The 19,449-nt window shown below is 37.9% G+C and overlaps 1 protein-coding gene across 1 annotated transcript in view; it reads right to left on the bottom strand.

Annotated features, from left to right (window-relative positions):
- The window catches only part of TACR3 (tachykinin receptor 3), an 86,183-nt gene that overhangs the window by 32,415 nt on the left and 34,319 nt on the right, over positions 1-19,449 (bottom strand). The window contains exons 2-3 of the mRNA XM_005890477.2: positions 18,296-18,484; positions 16,065-16,215 (exon numbers count right to left, since the gene is read on the bottom strand). Coding sequence (XP_005890539.2) covers positions 16,065-16,215; positions 18,296-18,484 — 340 coding nt within the window. The remainder of the gene's footprint in view (positions 1-16,064; positions 16,216-18,295; positions 18,485-19,449) is intronic.

The raw sequence follows: 19,449 nt of genomic DNA, 5'->3' as shown, positions 1-19,449 counted from the left end.
AGAAGATAAAGATTTCCAAATAGAAACAGATTAAAGAAATGTTTGGGAGAAGTACAAATGTACAAATTTGAAAATCTGTAAGTTTGGAAATATACTGAGTGAAGCATATAGAAGAACAGAGAATCATAGTCCTTTGGGGATCTACTGCTTAAGCAAAGTAGTAGAAGAGGGTCTCTATGAAATCTTTTCATAAGTGAAATGAAAATGAAAACAGTAGAAGAAAAACCTATGGAAAGACTTGGAGCAAGTAGTTAGAATTACATCCATAAAGGGTTCACGTGCTACCTGGTATGACAGAAACAGTAACAACAGCGACGTCAGCATTAGTTTTCTATTTATAGTCCTCTCCTGACTTCAAGGAGAGTGAAAGTGGGTCTATGAAGATTATCTTGTTTGCTGAGAAGGGTAGTGGATATAGATGGAGATTGTAAGTTTGGAATCCTTTGAATCACAGGATCTGTGCTACTGTTTGAATTGTGGGAACTGTGCTGGATTTGTTTGGAAAATTATGGGTGAATGGTCTTTCTGAGGCAGAGAAATAGATCAAGGAGAGACTACAAGAAGGAAGTGTAAAGAGGGAGAAGGAAAGTGGGAAGGAGAAGAAGGGGGAAAGAGAGACATACATATTAATACAGTCGCCCAGGAGCAGACTAGAGAAGAAATGCCAGAGGAGTTTTGTGTTCTGAGAGGCAAATTCTTTGGACTAACATACAAAATCCTCAGTAAAATTTACATCTCTCATTCAGGTTACGTGAAAATGAAAAAAAAAAAAAAGTGATAGACATGAAGTTAGTTAAAATTTGGGTCATATAAATAAAGGTAAGTGAAAATAGGTTATTGGGAACTAGCTATCCTACAAAATTAAGGGTAAGACTCACATACAGCACTATGTGGAGGCAGACAGGTGTGAGTCTAGGCTCTTCTAAAGACTGCACTGTCCCCTGATGCAAAAAATAAGGAAAGATGGAAAGGCAGAATAATTTCAAAAAGAACTGTCTCCTTTAAGGCAGGAATGAAGAAAGAGGGGTCAAGGAGAAAGGGGAAATAGAACAGCTCTCAAAAGTAAATTGCCCACTGGGAATGAGATAAAGAAGTAAAACGTTCAAGTCAAACAAACAGAAAAGCAGTTTCGTCATTTTCTTTCTGCTCAAGGATATGCTGTTAGAATGAAGTGGAGAGGAGTGATACTGGTCTCTTGTTAAAGAGTGCTTGCACAGGCCAAGGATCATGTACCTTTGTTGCAGAGCAGAAGTCCTCCTTGGTGGCCAGAAGCCCTTGACTCTATCAAGCCCTGTGTCCTCGCGGTCAACCAGGGGGACACTAAGAAAGAAATGTACTCATGTATTCTTTACGTTTAGAAAGGAGTTTTGTTTTCAGGAAAATTATTTACACCTGATGTTACCAGCTGAGGGGCTGGAGTAGAATGGGAGGCTCGTGGAAATATTTGCTAGGCTACTAAAACTGTTTTGGGGATACTCACCACTTAAGCCCAAATGTATAACCCCTGCGATCCATGATTCTGTTAACTGAACCTCTCAATTATTTTCTCAACTCAGATCAGATCAGTCGCTCAGTCGTGTCCGACTCTTTGTGACCCCATGAATCGCAGCACGCCAGGCCTCCCTGTCCATCACCAACTCCCGGAGTTCACTCAGACTCACGTCCATTGAGTCAGTGATGCCATCCAGCCATCTCATCCTCTGTCGTCCCCTTCTCCTCTTGCCTCTAATCCCTCCCAGCATCAGAGTCTTTTCCAATGAGTCAACTCTTCGCATGACGTGGCCAAAGTACTGGAGTTTCAGCTTCAGCATCATTCCTTCCAAAGAAATCCCAGGGCTAATCTCCTTCAGAATGGACTGGTTGGATCTCCTTGCAGTCCAAGGGACTCTCAAGAGTCTTCTCCAACATCACAGTACAAAAGCATCAATTCTTCAGCATTCAGCCTTCTTCACAGTCCAACTCTCACATCCATACATGACCACAGGAAAAACCATAGCCTTGACTAGACAAACCTTAGTTGGCAAAGTAATGTCTCTGCTTTTGAATATGCTATCTAGGTTGGTCATAATTTTCCTTCCAAGGAGTAAGTGTCTTTTAATTTCATGGCTGCAGTCACCATCTGCAGTGATTTTGGAGCCCAGAAAAATAAAATCTAACACTGTTTCCACTGTTTCCCCATCTATTTCCCATGAAGTGGTGGGCCCAGATGCCATGATCTTCGTTTTCTGAATGTTGAGCTTTAAGCCAACTTTTTCACTCTCCACTTTCACTTTCATCAAGAAGCTCTTTAGTTCCTCTTCACTTTCTGCCATAAGGGTGGTGTCATCTGCATATCTGAGGTTATTGATATTTCTCCCGGCAATCTTGATTCCAGCTTGTGCTTCTTCTAGCCCGGCGTTTCTCATGATGTACTCTGCATAGAAGTTAAATAAGCAGGGTGACAATATACAGCTTTGATGTACTCCTTTTCCTATTTGCAACCTGTCTGTTGTTCCATGTCCAGTTCTAACTGTTGCTTCCTGACCTGCATATAGGTTTCTCAAGAGGCAGGTCAGGTGGTCTGGTATTCCCATCTCTTTCAGAATTTTCCACAGTTTATTGTGATTCACACAGTCAAAAGCTTTGGCATAGTCAATAAAACAGAAATAGATGTTTTTTCTGGATCTCTTGCTTTTTCCATGATCCAGTGGATGTTGGCAATTTGATCTCTGGTTCCTCTGCCTTTTCTAAAACCAGCTTGAACATCTGGAAGTTCACGGTTCACATATTGCTGAAGCCTGGCTTGGAGAATTTTGAGCATTACTTTACTAGCGTGTGAGATGAGTGCAGTTGTGCAGTAGTTTGAGCATTCTTTGGCATTGCCTTTCTTTGGGATTGGAATGAAAACTGACCTTTTCCAGTCCTGTGGCCACTGCTGAGTTTTCCCAATTTGCTGGCATATTGAGTGCAGCTCTTTCACAGCATCATCTTTCAGGATTTGGAATAGCTCAACTGGAATTCCATTACCTCCACTAGCTTTGTTCCTAGTGATGCTTTCTAAGGCCCACTTGACTTCACATTCCAGGATGTCTGGCTCTAGGTCAGTGATCATACCATCGTGATTATCTGTGTCGTGAAAATCTTTTTTGTACAGTTCTTCTGTGTATTCTTGCCACCTCTTCTTAATATCTTCTGCTTCTGTTAGGTCCATGCCATTTCTGTCCTTTATCGAGCCCATCTTTGCATGAAATGTTCCTTTGGTATCTCTGATTTTCTTGAAGAGATCTCTAGTCTTTCCCATTCTGTTGTTTTCCTCTATTTCTTTGCATTGATTGCTGAAGAAGGCTTTCTTATCTCTTCTTGCTATTCTTTGGAACTCTGCATTCAGACATTTATATCTTTCCTTTTTTCCTTTGCTTTTTGCTTCTCTTCTTTTCACAGCTATTTGTAAGGCCTCCCCAGACAGCCATTTTGCATTTTTGCATTTCTTTTCCATGGGGATGGTCTTGATCCCTGTCTCCTGTACAATGTCACGAACCTCATTCCATAGTTCATCAGGCACTCTATCCATCGGATCTAGGCCCTTAAATCTATTTCTCATTTCCACTGTATAATCATAAGGGATTTGATTTAGGTCATACCTGAATGGTCTAGTGGTTTTCCCTACTTTCTTCAATTTAAGTCTGAATTTGGCAATAAGGAGTTCATGGTCTGAGCCATAGTCAGCTTCTGGTCTTGTTTTTGCTGACTGTATAGAGCTTCTCCATCTTTGGCTGCAAAGAATATAATCAATCTGATTTCCGTGTTGACCATCTGGTGATGTCCATGTATAGAGTCTTCTCTTGTGTTGTTGGAAGAGGGTGTTTGTTATGACCAGTGCATTTTATTGGCAAAACTCTATTAGTCTTTGCCCTGCTTCATTCTGTATTCCAAGGCCAAATTTTCCTGTTACTCCAGGTAAAAGGAAACAAGAGGGCATCGGAGGGCAAACACACTGAAACCATACTCACAGAAAACTAGTCAATGTAATCATACTAGAACCACAGCCTTGTCTAACTCAATGAAACTAAGCCATGCCTGTGGGGCAACCCAAGATGGGCGGGTCATGGTGGAGAGATCTGACAGAAGATGGTCCACTGGAGAAGGGAATGGCAAACCACCTCCAGGTGTTTTTTGACTTCCTACTTTTGCATTCCAGTCCCCTATAATGAAAAGGACATCTTTTTTGGGTGTTAGTTCTAAAAGGTCTTGTAGGTCTTCATAGAACCGTTCAACTTCAGCCTCTTCAGTGTTAGTGGTTGGGGCATAGACTTGGATTACTGTGATATTGAACGGTTTGCCTTGGAAACGAACAGAGATCATTCTGTCGTTTTTGAGATTGCATCCAAGTACTGCATTTCGGACTCTTTTGTTGACCATGATGGCTACTCCATTTCTTCTGAGGGATTCCTGCCCGCAGTAGTAGATATAATGGTCATCTGAGTTAAATACACCCATTCCAGTCCATTTTAGTTCGCTGATTCCTGGAATGTCGATGTTCACTCTTGCCATCTCTTGTTTGACCACTTCCTATTTGCCTTGACTCATGGACCTAACATTCCAGGTTCCTATGCAATATTGCTCTTTACAGCATCAGACCTTGCTTCTATCACCAGTCACATCCACAGCTGGGTATTGTTTTTGCTTTGGCTCCATCCCTTCATTCTTTCTGGAGTTATTTCTTCACTGATCTCCAGTAGCATATTGGGCACCTACTGACCTGGGGAGTCCCTCTTTCAGTATCCTATCATTTTGCCTTTTCATACTGTTCATGGGGTTCTCAAGGCAAGAATACTGAAGTGGTTTGCCATTCCCTTCTCCAGTGGACCACATTCTGTCAGATCTCTCCACCATGACCCGCCCATCTTGGGTTTCCCCATGGGCATGGCTTAGTTTCATTGAGTTAGACAAGACTGTGGTCCTAGTGTGATTAGATTGACTAGTTTTCTGTGAGTATGGTTTCAATGTTTTTGCCCTCTTGCAACACCTACTGTCTTACTTGGGTTTCTCTTACCTTGGGCGTGGAGTATCTCTTCATGGCTGCTCCAGCAAAGCGCAGCCATTGCTCCTTACCTTGGACGAGGGGTATATTTGATGTTGATAAAGTTAGTCTTGCAGAATTCTGAAGTGTTTTTTCCCCTCTAAGAAAGAAAGAGGCAATTTTTTTTCCCCCAATGTAGTTTGATGTTAAGGGAATTCGGAATTTTACAGTGACAAGTATATGCATGGTATAAATTCTTTTTACTAACTTAAATTTTCAGGTTACTGGAATACTATATCAAAAATTGTGTACAATGGGGGAGATCCTATATATTGTTTTACTTGTGGCAGGCCTAAGAAATGTTTTTATTTAATGAAATATAGAAAACTTTCAAGAACAGTTTAATTTATTCAGCAATAGATGAGTAAACCTCATTTTTAGTTCTGAGGGTATTAATATAATCCTGAAGACATGCATTTTGTCCTGAAGATTTAGACCAAAATCTTTCCTCTGTGTGCTGGGTCTAGGGGTAGAGCATCAGGTTAGAACTCAGGAGAGTTAGTTCTCCTCCTAATAATTTTTGACCTTTAGCAAATCATATTACATGCCTACATTTTCTCATGTAGAAAATGAGAAAGTAGCTGATTCACAAAACTTCATTCTTTCAATCATTTATTAATTCACCATCCATCCATCCATCCAGAAAGCATTATGCTAGGCACCAAGGAAACCAAGGTGAGTACAGCACATCTCTTGATCAGTAGTCTACAACAGATCTGAGAATTTACCTGTGATAAAATGCCCCACATTTCTTAGGGGTATTACCAAGCATCATTTTAATTTAACCTAATTTTAAAGTACCTTATTCTTTCCTCCTCTATTTTTTGTATACTGTAACAGTACTTGAACTTACTTGAAAATGAGGTTTAATTATAAACTGAAGAAGTGTCGATGGTTATTAGATGATACATTATTGTTGACATAGTGAAATTTCAATCATTCACACATAATCTAGTTAAAACTATTTAAATTTACTTTAAGAACTACTCAAGCAAGGCAAAATAGGAGAATATGATTAACACTTAGCAATGGGCATTAGTTTTAAGAGCAGGGAAAAGACAGCATGTTCGAGGAGATTTACTTTTATCAGATTAGAAGTGGAAAACATTGAAATGCATTTTGTCAAGAAGAGACTCAGAAGACCTTCACACTGCTGGGTTTCAAGGAAGATTTTCAGATGGATGTTTTTAAGGTCTTGGCGGCCATCCTATATCTGGGCAATGTACAGATTGCAGCAGTGGGCAACGAGAGATCGGTGATCAGCATAAGATATGTGACCTAAGTTAAGAATCTTGTCAACCGAAAACCTGCACTAAAAGCTCGTTGAAAGAACATGAACAAAGAAAACCACACATTAGAGTACAAAGACCAATCTATTCCCATATAAGAGGTTCCATTGGAAAGGCAGAAGAGCGTTTTAGCCTTAAGTACAAATCTAACAACTGGGCTTCCTGGGTGGTGCTAGTGGTAAAGAGTCTGCCTCTTTCCACCTTGCTAGATTCTCCTCAAGTAAATTTATCTTCTTCATCCAAAACCGCTGTATTTTCTCACAGGCTTCATAATTCTTGTCAATAATGTCCTAATTTTCTCAGTGATTGAGTCTTTAAATAGAATTTGTCAATTTCCTCTCCCTCAGTCTTCTGATCAAACTGATGATTATTTTAAAAGTTTTTTTTTTCACATAGTTCTTCAGTTGCTAAGTTGTGTCCTACTCTTTGACACCCCATGGACTGCAGCACGCCAGGCTTCCCCGTCCTTCGTTATTTCCCGGAGTTTGCTCAGATTCATGTCCACTGAGTTGGTGATGCTCTCCAACCATGTCATCCTCTGCCACCTCCTTCCCCTTTTGCTTTCAGTCTTTCCCAGCAGCAGCGTCTTCCAGTGAGTGGGCTCTTCACATCAGGTGGCCGAAGTATTGGAGATTCAGCTTCAGTGTCAGTCCTTCCAATGAATATTCAGGGTTTTCCAGACTGATCCCTTCTATTTTGCCATGAGCTTCTCTAGCTTCAACATTTCTGCTTATCTGTCTTTAAAATAAAACATTTTCCATCTATTCCAAAATATTATTATGAGGTAAAATAAAAAAATGTGTATAGATTGTATTCTATAAAAATAGAATTGGCAAAAAAAAGAAAAAAAAATGGAAAAAATTTTCCTCACAGATTCTGAGCTAGTTTTGGACTCCATGATTGCTCTCTTGCTTTTTCATCTAGGGCACATATATTTATTATGTGGATTTTACATGTATTCATATATACACATTTATAAAAGTAATGGATACAGAACTACTATATGTAAACAACATGATATTGCACTATAAATTGATGCTCTACATATTAATATTTCCTGTGATTTTACTTCCTGTTTCTGTCCCACTAGTGTGCCTATGAAACACCTACCTAAACATAGATCAAAGCATGTATTTTTTTCTTTCCTCAAACTAGATAGGGCTAGAGGTAGGATAAGAAGGATGTGGAGGGGTGGCTGAGACTGGAGAGAAAAAGTGTAGGAACTGAAGTCCAACAAAGTAGAAGAACAAATTTTATTTTTGAGTGGGGGGTGCTTCATGCTAAACTGACCTTAAGCATTGATCTTCCCATCCCAATCTCTGCACAGTATCCTTGCAAACAACAGTATAATGAGTGACTGGTTACTTCAGTCAGTTCAGTTTGGTCTCTCAGTCATGTCCGACTCTGCAACCCCATGAACCACAGCATGCCAGGCCTCCCTGTCCATCACCAACTCCCAGAGTCCACCCAAACCCATATCCATTGAGTCGGTAATGCCATCCAAAAATCTCATCCTCTGTCATTCCCTTCTCCTCCTGCCCTCAATCTTTCCCAGCATCAGGATCTTTTCAAGAGTCAGCTGTTCGCACCAGGTGACCAAAGTATGGGGTTTCAGCTTCAGCATCAGTCCTTCCAGTGAACACCCAGGACGATCTCTTTTAGGATGGACTGGTTGGATCTCCTTGCAGTCCAAGGGACTCTCAAGAGTCTTATCCATCACCACACTTTAAAAGCATCCATTCTTTGGCATTCAGCTTTCTTTATAGTCCAACTCTCACATCCATACATGACCACTGGAAAAACCATAGCCTTGACTAGACGAACCTTTGTTGGCAAAGTAATGTCTCTGCTTTTCAGTATGCTATCTAGATTGGTCATAACTTTCCTTCCAAGGAGCAAGCATCTTTTAATTTCATCTTTTAATCACCATCTGCAGTGATTTTGGAGCCCAAAAAAATAAAGTCAGCCAGTTTCCACTGTTTCCCCGTCTATTTCCCATGAAGTGATGGGACCGGATGTCATGATCTTCATTTTCTGAATGTTGAGCTTTAAGCCAACTTTTTCACTCTCCTCTTTCACTTTCATCAAGAGGCTCTTTAGTTCTTCTTCACTTTCTGCCGTAAGAGTGGTGTCATCTGCATATCTGAGGTTATTGATATTTCTCCTGGCAATCTTGATTCCAGCTTGTGCTTCTTCCAGTCCAGCGTTTCTCATGATGTACTCTGCATAGAAGTTAAATAAGCAGGGTGACAATATACAGCCTTGATGTATTCCTTTTCCTATTTGGAACCAGTCTGTTGTTCCATGTCCAGTTCTAACTGTTGCTTCCTGACCTGCATACAGGTTTCTTAAACTTATGTTGGGTCAAAGGTGTGAAGGAAAATTTTGCCTCCAAGTTAAATCAACTATACAGAATCCATTAGAAAATTTTCTGTAAGCTTTGCTCACTAATATTTATGACCTGAAATACATCCTCTTTTATAGGATTTTATAAAGTTTAAATAAAATCACTTGTGCACAATGCCTGGTCCACATTATATGTTAAATAAATATTTGATGATCTCAATCATGGATATGTATAGCTGAAAGAGAACTTGGAAGTGATCTGCTTCAATCTTCTCATTTTACAAATATGACAATGAGCCCAGAGAAAAGTGATGATTCAAACAAAGTAAGTCTGAAATAAAATATCATGCCTGGAACTCAACTGTCCAGAGTCCCAGTTCTTCCACAGTAGTATCTCTTATATCTCTTTTGTTTTGTATCATATTTATCACTCTCTTTCCTAATATGTCTCTCTCTCTCTCAAGCACACACAAGACATTGTGCTCATTTGGCTTTACAAATTTGAATTTTCTCCAGATATGAGAAACAATTACACTTATATCTGTCTATTGATATTTGGCAGTGGCGATGTAATTATTGTGGAATATTTTTAGTTGCAGCAAAACCATTAATATCATTATGTGTTAGGGTGTTATATTAATTGAGGAGAATTTGTTAAGGGAGGTTGTGTATGTTTTTATTCAGCATATGTTAGAGGAGCTTTAAAGTGTTTAAAAAACTCATTTGAACTAAAAATAAAAAAAGTACTCAGTTGAGCTGATTTATAATTTTTAACAATCAAAACCAGGTTTTAGTGTATATTTTTGCAGGTAAAATAGATGCCTCCTCACTTTGGTAATTGCATGCAGTTCTAGTGTACAGATAAACTGTTTTTTAGATGTAATTTTTAAGTTGATTGCTGGTACTAGAAATAAGTGTTAAGTTGACTAGTGGTACTGGAAGATAATTTTTTCTTAAAAACAACATTATGTATTTTGGTCAGTTTAATCTACAAGAGCCTTTAAACTCAGAATGTATCAATAAATAATACAATAATTTATTCAATTGTACTCCTGGTAATTAAACAACTAGAAAGATAAGAAAATAATTACTTTATCTTATTATCACCACCACCCAGCAAAGTACAGAAATGATCATTAAAATATAGAAATTATGATCACATTCTCTAGAATTAGACTTTCTGGGTTTATATCCTGACTCTGTCATTCAACAGATTAGGCAGTTACTTAACCCAGCTAATGACTGTTTCTTCATCTGTCAACTGAAAATAACAATGCCTCCCTTATGTGGTTGTCAGAATTCAATTGGCTAAACTATTTAAAGCACCTAAATCAAGTGTCTGGCACATAACACGCACAGTAAATGCTTGTTGCTTATATAGAGCTATCACAAGCATTGTTCTTTATATTAATGATAATAATTAGGTTTATTTTTGTCTCATAAATAGATGAAGATACATGCAGATTGGAATTGCATGTTTATGACATTAAGTACCAGACACATTAATACATACATTATCTTGATTAGCCCTCATCAAAAAACTTTCAAGAAAAGGGAAAATAAGTTCATATAATGTGAATGAGAAAATGGACAGGAGACTGGCTCAAGGTAGCTGCCAACTCTTTGCAGTTCAGTGTAATGGAAAGAATGTATTCCACAGGACTGAAAGGGCTTATTTATGCTATTACAGGCTGTATGAATTTGGGTCCCATTCACCTTCCCAGACCTTCAGTTTCCTGATTTGTTAAAAATGGAAGAAAATAATTTTCACTATGCCTACCTCCTATTGATCTGTTGGATTGTATAAAAAGCAAGAGAGTTCCAAAAAAATATCTACTTCTGCTTTATTGACTATGCCAAAGCCTTTGTGTGGATCATAACAAACTGTGGAAAATTCTTCAAGATATGGGAATACCAGACCACCTTCCCTGCCTCCTGAGAAATCTGTATGCAGGTCAAGAAGCAATGGTTAGAACTGGACGTGGAACAACAGACTGGTTCCAAATCTGGAAAGGAGTATGTCAGGGCTGTATATTGTCACCCTGTTTATTTAACTTATATGTACAGTACATCATGTGAAATGCCGGGCTGGATGAAGCACAAACTGGAATCAAGATTGCCAGGAGAAATATCAATAACCTCATGCAGATGACACCACCCTTTTGGCAAAAAGTGAAGAGGAACTAAAAAGCCTCTTGATAAAAGTGAAAGAGGAGAGTGAAAAAGCTGGCTTTAAACTCAACATTCAAAAGATGAAGATCATGGCATTTGGTCCCATCACTTCATGGAAAATAGATATGGAAACAGTGACAGACTTTATTTTCTTGGGCTCCAAAATTACTGCAGATGGTGACTGCAGCCATGAAATTAAAAGATGCTTGCTCCTTGGAAGAAAAGCTATGACTAATCTAGACAGCATATTAGAAAGCAGAGACATTCGCTGACATAGGTCCGTCTAGTCAAAGCTATGGTTTTTCCAGTAGTCATGTATGGATGTGAGAGTTGGACCATAAAGAAAGCTGAGCACCAAAGAATTGATGTTTTTGAAGTGTGGTGCTGGAGAAGACTCTTGGGAGTCCCTTGGACTGCAAGGAGATCCAACCAGTCCATTCTAAAGGAAATCAGTCCTGAATATTCACTGGAAGGACTGATGCTAAAGCTGAAGCTCCAATACTTTGGCCACCTCATGTGAAGAACTGACTCATTGGGAAAGACCCTTGATGCTGGGAAAGACTGAAGAAGGCAGGAAGAGAAGAGAGTGACAGAGGATGAGATGGTTGGATGGCATCACTGACTTAATGGACATGAATTTGAGCAAGCTCCAGGAGTTGGTGATGGACAGGGAAGCCTGGTGTGCTGCAGTCCATGACGTCACAAAGAGTCGGACATGATTGAGTGACTGAAGTTATTTACTTACTTACTTAGACATACCTCTTGGGACTACTGTGATGTTAGTACAGTCTATGTATGAGAATGCACTTCATATAATATAAGTAATACTTGGATTTAAAATATCATTCTGAAACCTATTCCTTTGAGATAGCTCTCTGAAAGAACTCTAAAAACTTTGTTTAGGATTCAAGTCCAAGTTCTGCCACTTGTTAATTTTGTGAATTTGGGGCTCAATTTCATTTTTCTGTAAAACAAGAAAAAATCACATAGATAATGTGAGAATTCAATAATATTCATGTGAAAGTTATTTACAAACTGTGACTCATGTTAAAATGTAGGTCAATATTATGTTTAAATAGATAAATGACCCGTTTTATACCTCTTTACTTTTCTACCACATGATGCTTTCTGATCTTCATAATAAAGTGCTTTATATATTCAAAGTAAAGTGCCTATTTAATAAAGTGCATATATATACAAAGTGCCTTAAGTAACAGGTACAATTTACTGAGAACAGTTCTATGTGCCAAGAAATTTTTGAAGTGCCACTGGTATTATTTTCAAAGTATGCATATTGTTAGGCAGGACAAATGTAAATGTTGAGTGGGGGTGGTTAATCCTCATTTTTCTGACAGCTTCATGTTAGTTTAACTTTTAGACGTATTAGGTTCTATATAGCTTAGACATGGAATTTATTTCCACTGGCTGTTCTTCATGGAATTTAATCTACAGGACTCAAAACTGAATACAGTTCCTGAAGACCTTAAGAAAAAAGAGAAATGGAAGCAATGCTTCTTAGTCGTTGCAAAGATCTTTTCAGTGTTCTAAAATTTCTTAAACTTTTTTTTATTCTTATTCACATGTATGGGGAGCTCAATCAGTAACTGCAGTTTTTTTATTAATAGTACATTGACTCAGAGTTGTTTATGGAGTTATTTTTTCCCAGCAGTCATGATGAATTTGCTCTCTTGTAACCAATACTGTCTTGTTTCTCAAGTCCAATCTGTAATATCAAAGATGTAATCTCCCATCCAGGGTAAAATTCATATCTTTCACCTAAACAGTCATACTGATATAAGAAAAGAGCATAATTACTAGAAATAACTGTATTCCAAACTATACTAGACAATATTCAAATTTTAAATAAAAAAAATTAAGAGAAGAGCTATTTATATTTTGAAATTTGAAATTTTGGGGCAAAATGAGGGTTACTTTCACAATACTAATGGTCATATCGGTAAGTGACTGTGAAAGAAACCTAAGGACAGGTGATTTATTATGAGAAGCCCATGTCATAGATGTCATTTTATACTATTTCAGCCAAGATCACAACCTGAGAAATAGAAATATGGATTAGAACTTTTATATATCTTAATTTTTGAAATATGCTAGAAGAGTCAATCTCTCAGTTTGAATTGATATTTATACTTTGAGAAGGAAATGGCAACCCACTCCAATGTTCTTGCCTGGAGAATCCCAGGGATAGGGGGAGCCTGGTGGGCTGCCGTCTATGGGGTTGCACAGAGTCGGACACGACTGAAGCGACTTAGCAGCAGTAGCAGCAGTAAAAATGAAATATGTATGCCATATTCTCATCTGCTATATAGGGGCAAATGCAAAAATATTCCCTCTTTCTTTTGTTCCCTCTAGGATTCAACTCAAAAATAAAAAGAAACACTCAGATTAAATTTTTATCTCTTTCTAGAAAAATATTACGTCAATATTAAGGAAAAGGAGCTATAATCTATAATTACTGAACTTATTTTAAGTTGTGTAGAATTGAACAGGGGAAAAGTATTTTAAAAATGCTTAAACTAGTAGCAAAGAAATAAAAGACAAGAAAGTAAGCAGGAAGTACAAAGACAAGTGATTCTGAAATACAGCACGTAGAATATTGGGCTCCCCTGGTGGCTCAGTGGTAAAGAATTCTCCTGCCAATGCAAGAGATGTAGGAGCCATGGGTTTGATCCCTGGGTCAGGAAGATCCTTTAGAGAAGAAAATGGCAGCCCACTCCAGTATTCTTGCCTGGGAAATCCCAGGGACAGAGGAGCCTGGTGGGCTACAGTCCCTGGGGTCGAAAAGAGTCAGACAGGACTTAGCAACTGAACAACAGCCAACTATGTAGACTATCACATCAGTTATTTAATGTGATTATGCCTAAAACATGTTAGAGAATATGCCCCCTGCCAAGAGTATCTTGCAGCATGATCAAGATGTTAGAAAGGGAGAATCAAAATAAAGGAGAAGGAGAAACTGTTCACTTAAGATGATCATGTTACTGAAGTTCTGCTAGTTCTACGATTCTTTTTTTTTAAAAATGTGGTAAAGACATAGTTTGCTTGTTTGTGCACTTCATTTTTAAATTTTATCGAAGTACAGTTGATTTACAAGTTTTGTTAATTTCTACAACAAAGTGATTCAGTTATACATATATACATTCTTTTCCATTAGGTTTTATCACAGGCTATTGAATATAGTTCTCTGTGCTGTACAGTAGGATCTTGTTGTTTATCCATTCTAAATGGAATAGTTTGCATCTACTAACCCCAAACTTCCAGGCAATCCTCTCTCCCTCCCCCACTTTCCCTTGGGAACCACAATCTGTTCTCTATGTCTGTGAGTCCATTTCTGTTTTGTGTGTGGTTGCCTGCATTCTAAGTCACTTCAGTCATGTCTGACTCCATGCAACCCTGTGGACTGTAGCCCAGCAGGCTCCTCTGTCCATAAGATTCTCCGGGAAGAAATACTGGAGTGGGTTGCCGTGCCCTCCTTAGATAAGTTCATTCGTGTCATATTTTAGATTCTACCTATAAATGATGTCATATGGTATTTGTCTTTCTCTCTCTGACTTACTTCACTTAGTATGATCATTTCTAGGTCCATCCATATTGCTGCAAATGGCATTATTACTTTCTCTTTATGACTTAGTAGTATTCCATTATATATATGTCCCACATCCTCTTTATCCATTTGTCTGTAAATGGAAAATTAAGTGGTCTCTTGTCTTGGCTATTGTAAATAGTGTTGCAGGGAACAATAGGATGCATGTTTCTTTTTGAATTATAGTTTTCTCTGATATATATGCCCAGCAGTAGAATCGTGTACTTCATTTTTAAGGTTTTTTCCCAAAGAGAAATAAAATGAAATTATATATATTATAGGCTGAAATAACTAAATTGATGTGAAAAAATATTTGCTTTCAAATACTCAACCTAATGATAAAATGCTAACCAAACATAAAATCTTATCTGTTTGTCAACAGAGAAAAACCTATTAATGTTAAAATAAAATCTATTTTCTATACTAGATTTTTAAAACCTGATTGATTGTTGTTAAGTGAGTATAGGTAAGTAATAGTTCCACATAAATAAATGAATCATAAATGCAATAATAATAATTGACATCATCACTTGGAGAGAGAAAGATGGAATAGAGATTCTAAGATTCCTTTTAACTATGCAAATTTATTATAAAAAAACTCACTCACTGAGTCACATAATAGTAGTCAGAAAAGGAAACAATGAAAAAATAATCCTGCTAAATAAAATATCACTATGATAATTTTTATAGGTTTTCTTGCTTAATGTCAATTGTTCAGAAATGTTTTATCATGTGACCCAGTAAGTTGTACAACAGTATTAATGTAACTTCATCTGTTAATCAGATGGCTGTGTAGAAACCAGATAAAGGATAGGGGTGGAATGTGGGGAGATGTGGGGAAGAGAAGAAGAATGGGATACATAAATGGATATTACAGAATTATAGCACATACTAAGAGAGATGCCTTTCCTGGGATAAATAAAACTTCTGAAAGATTATATAGTACATCAGAGACATTTTATTTAATAAAAGACTAAGATAACTAGAGCTGCAGAAATACAACCAACTGTGACTTCTACAGTGAAATTTCAGAAGTTTCTGGTGGTATAATTAAGACTATTCTGCAAAAGGTAATAGTCTTTCTGTAGGGAAGTGACTACTCTTATCATAAACTACTATTGTACATGACTAGTGGCTTATATAGACGGACAAGGCAATGGCACCCCACTCCAGTACTGTTGCCTGGAAAATCCCATGGATGGAGGAGCCTGGTGGGCTGCAGTTCATGGGGTCGCTAAGAGTCAGACATGACTGAGCTACTTCACTTTCACTTTTCACTTGCATGCATTGGAGATGGAAATGGTAACCCACTCCAGTGTTCTTGCCTGGAGAATCCCAAGGACAGCAGAGCCTGGTGGGCTGCCGTCTATGGGGTCACACACGAGTTGGACACAACTGAAGCAACTTAGCAGAAGCAGCAGCAGTGGGTTACAGAAGATATAAAGAAAGCAAAATTTAAAAAAAAAGAAAAGGAGAAAAATAAAAGTAGGAGTAAAGCATCAAGTTATATATTAAAATGCCGTAACTAGATTTTTTTTCCCTTCTCTGATGCACCACAATTTACGCAAAATGCTGGGAAAGTTATACAGAACAGTACCTTTCTTTTAGCCTTTAGCTGCTCATGATACTTGTCACAGGTGTCCCCCGGGATCTCTCCTCCCCAGAGGGTGATTCCAACGATGGTATATGTGATACCCATGACAAGCAATGGGAAACAGTACACCAGTATAATAACAATAATATGGTAACTGCAAGAAATAAGAAAAATACATGCTGAAGAGCATATTGGAGTAAAATAAAGAGACTTTGAATTCATTCCATTTTAAGTCATAATTGAAAATGCCAATGCTTAGCCCACATTTTCTCTTCTAAGTCCTCATTTCACAATTTCACCAAAACACCTAGCTATTGTCACCTGTGCTGTGTGCTGTGCTCAGTCGCTTCAGCCGTGTCCAACTCTTTGCAGCCCCGTGCATTGTAGCCCACCAGGCTTCTCTGTCCATGGGATTCTCCAGGCGAGAATACTGGAGTGGGTTGCCATGCCCTCCTCAGGGATTGAACTCATGGCTTCTGCGTCTCCCACACTGCAGGTGGATTCTTTACCACTGAGCCACCAAGGGAAGGCCTAGCTATTGTCATCTACAATCATCCATATACTACCAGTTTAACTTTGTCAATTTTTACTTCACATATGAAAACTATAGCATTCTTACAGAGCTCGTTTAAACTGCACATTTCCCCTTGCCTAGAGGCTTCAAGATGAGTACTTTTCCTTTGCTTGGTAATCACTAGGCTAACCTGATTAAACAGATAATCAGAGGAAAAGAGATGGCACAGAGTAAACTGATCAACTGATACATTTTCTTCTGTGTAAATCTATTACATACATCTTGCAACATCAGTCATATTTGAAATAAATCATTTTTCATCCAAAGGGAAAAAATGTAACTAGATGTTCTGAGTCATATTAGAGTTTTTTCAAAGTCTTGGCACATTTTGATTGCATCATTAAATTTGGTAAATAACATATGGAGGTATTGCTGCTGCTGCTGCTAAGTTGCTTCAGTCGTGTCCGACTCTGTGCGACCCCATAGACAGCAGCCCACTAGGCTCCTCTGTCCCTGGGATTCTCCAGGCAAGAATACTGGAGTGGGTTGCCATTTCCTTCTCCATATGGAGGTATTAGTCACGTCAAAGTCATTATACTATAAATTATCAAACTAAATTTTGGGATTTCATAGCTTTCAATAAAAATTATAAAAATATTACTATGGTGGACTAAGATGGTGGCCAATAATATAATAGCCAAATTAGAATTTGTATAAACTTTTGAGTGACTTCCACTGTCTTAGGAAGGCTTTAAAGTAATTAAAGATTTTGGTATACTAATCTCAATATCTGTGTTTATTTGGTAAAGCTGTCTTCCTGATAGCTTATTAAGTGTTAAAGTCAGTGGCGAATTGATTCAGTCAACAAATAATTTAATTTTATTATTATGAATAATTTTGTTTTGCTATCATACAAACAAGATATATTAGTATTACATAATGGAAAGAATGCAGTCCTCAGTTTAATAACTGCTGCCTGCTTTTCCTTTAATAAACACTCCTCAATCTTTTCCTTTAAAAATCTGGACTCTGAGTAGAGCAGAGTTTGATAAAATATCTGCTTTAAAAGATGATCATTGTATTTGCATTATGTGTTAGTTTGTAAAGGAAAAAAATAGATCACTAAATAAGAATTTTATTTGAAATAAAATTTAAATGGTCAGAATAAAAAACAAAATGGAAACAATTATTTTGCTAATTTGCTTTTTTAAAGGTGTGTCCAAAATATGAAATACCAAATTCTAACATGTAGCATTCCTATCTCCTTTCCGACCTAAGTGTTTAAGTTTTTAATGCTAAAACAAAGGAACACAACCAGGAACATACCAAGACTCCCTTTCCTTTCAGCCGGGCTTCTTACAAGAGCAATCCACACCTTTGGGTTTCAGTTCCACCCTTCTCACTCATTCCTTAATCCAGAACAATGCTTTCATCTCCAGTTATCTTATCATCTTCTCCGGAAACTCTCCAGAGCTACCCCATATAAAGGTCATCACATTTTTCCAGTTAGAAATCATTGTAACTTATACAAACTAATTGATCATATCATACTGTACTATATATAGATAGTATAGTATTTTTATGTGTCTTTTTTCCCAAGTAATGTTTGAGCCCTTGAGGGAACTGTCTATGTCTTATCTACTTAACTGTTGTTCCCAACCTATAGTTCCTTAAGTGTTCAATGCATTTAGTTGAAGATTATAATAGATAATTAACTTACGTGAAATGTTGTTTGGGGCCTTCTGGCCATTGCACGTAGCAAAGAGTACGGCCCGGCATGACTTTGGTTTTGGAATAAAGACACTGAGGGAGTGCAAGTAGAAATGCTAGAATCCAAATGCCTCCAATGACAATCTTGGTTGCGGTGGCAGACAGTCTGGGCTTCAAGGGGTCAATAATGGCCATATACCTGTATAAAAACAAACAAAACCATTTTGTTGGGTCTCTTGTTAGTGGAATTTAAAGTGAGTTTCAGAGGAGTTTCAAGGGCCATGGTTATCTCTTTTCTAGTAAACAAATTGATAAAAATTTCACTTGCATAGAGTAATTATGGCATAGTCTTATCAATCAGACAGATCAAGGTTCAAATCCTATCCTGTCACTTATTTAACTTTTGAGCTTCAACTTTATTATTTTTAAAATAGAAATAAGAACACCCCCTCCTAGTGGTGAAGTCAAGATCAATAGAAATAATACAAGTGAAAGGTATCGATTATTTGGTGTTGTGCCTAGCACATTATCAGAACTCTGCCGAATGGAATGGGAAATGTATGCATTAAGCACTTAAATATATGAGTTCTGTACTCCAAGACTCCCATTTTTCTTGTGTATGTTTAACTTTATAAAAAGAAAATTCTAAAGAACTAATATGGATAATGTCTACATGATTGATAAAGATGAGGAATCCCTAGAAAAGATATTGTCAACATATCCATTGAAAAGCATCCAGAGACATCATTCAGGATTTAGAGGAGGATGAATAAATCAAGTTTGACTAAGGTTATGCTGTTACCTCCAAAACTGAGTTCATACTACATCATATAAATCTTCATAGTGTCTATGTAACTATATATAACATAATTGTCATAGGAAAATATATTTAAGGCTCTAAGAAACATGCTGCTGCTGCTGCTAAGTCGCTTCAGTCGTATCCGACTCTGTGCGACCCCATAGACGGCAGCCCACCAGGCTTCCCCGTCCCTGGGATTCTCCAGGCAAGAACACTGGAGTGGGTTGCCATTTCCTTCTCCAATGCATGAAAGTGAAAAGTGAAAGTGAAGTCGCTCAGTCATGTCTGACTCTTAGCAACCCCATGGACTGCAGCCCACCAGGCTCCTCCATCCATGGGATTTTCCAGGCAAGAGTACTGGAGTG

Source organism: Bos mutus, chromosome 6 (assembly GCF_027580195.1).
Source record: "Bos mutus isolate GX-2022 chromosome 6, NWIPB_WYAK_1.1, whole genome shotgun sequence".
NCBI lineage: Eukaryota > Metazoa > Chordata > Mammalia > Artiodactyla > Bovidae > Bos > Bos mutus.
The sequence above is the reverse complement of the archived record's forward strand: the minus strand, read 5'-3'. Positions and strand labels throughout refer to the sequence as shown.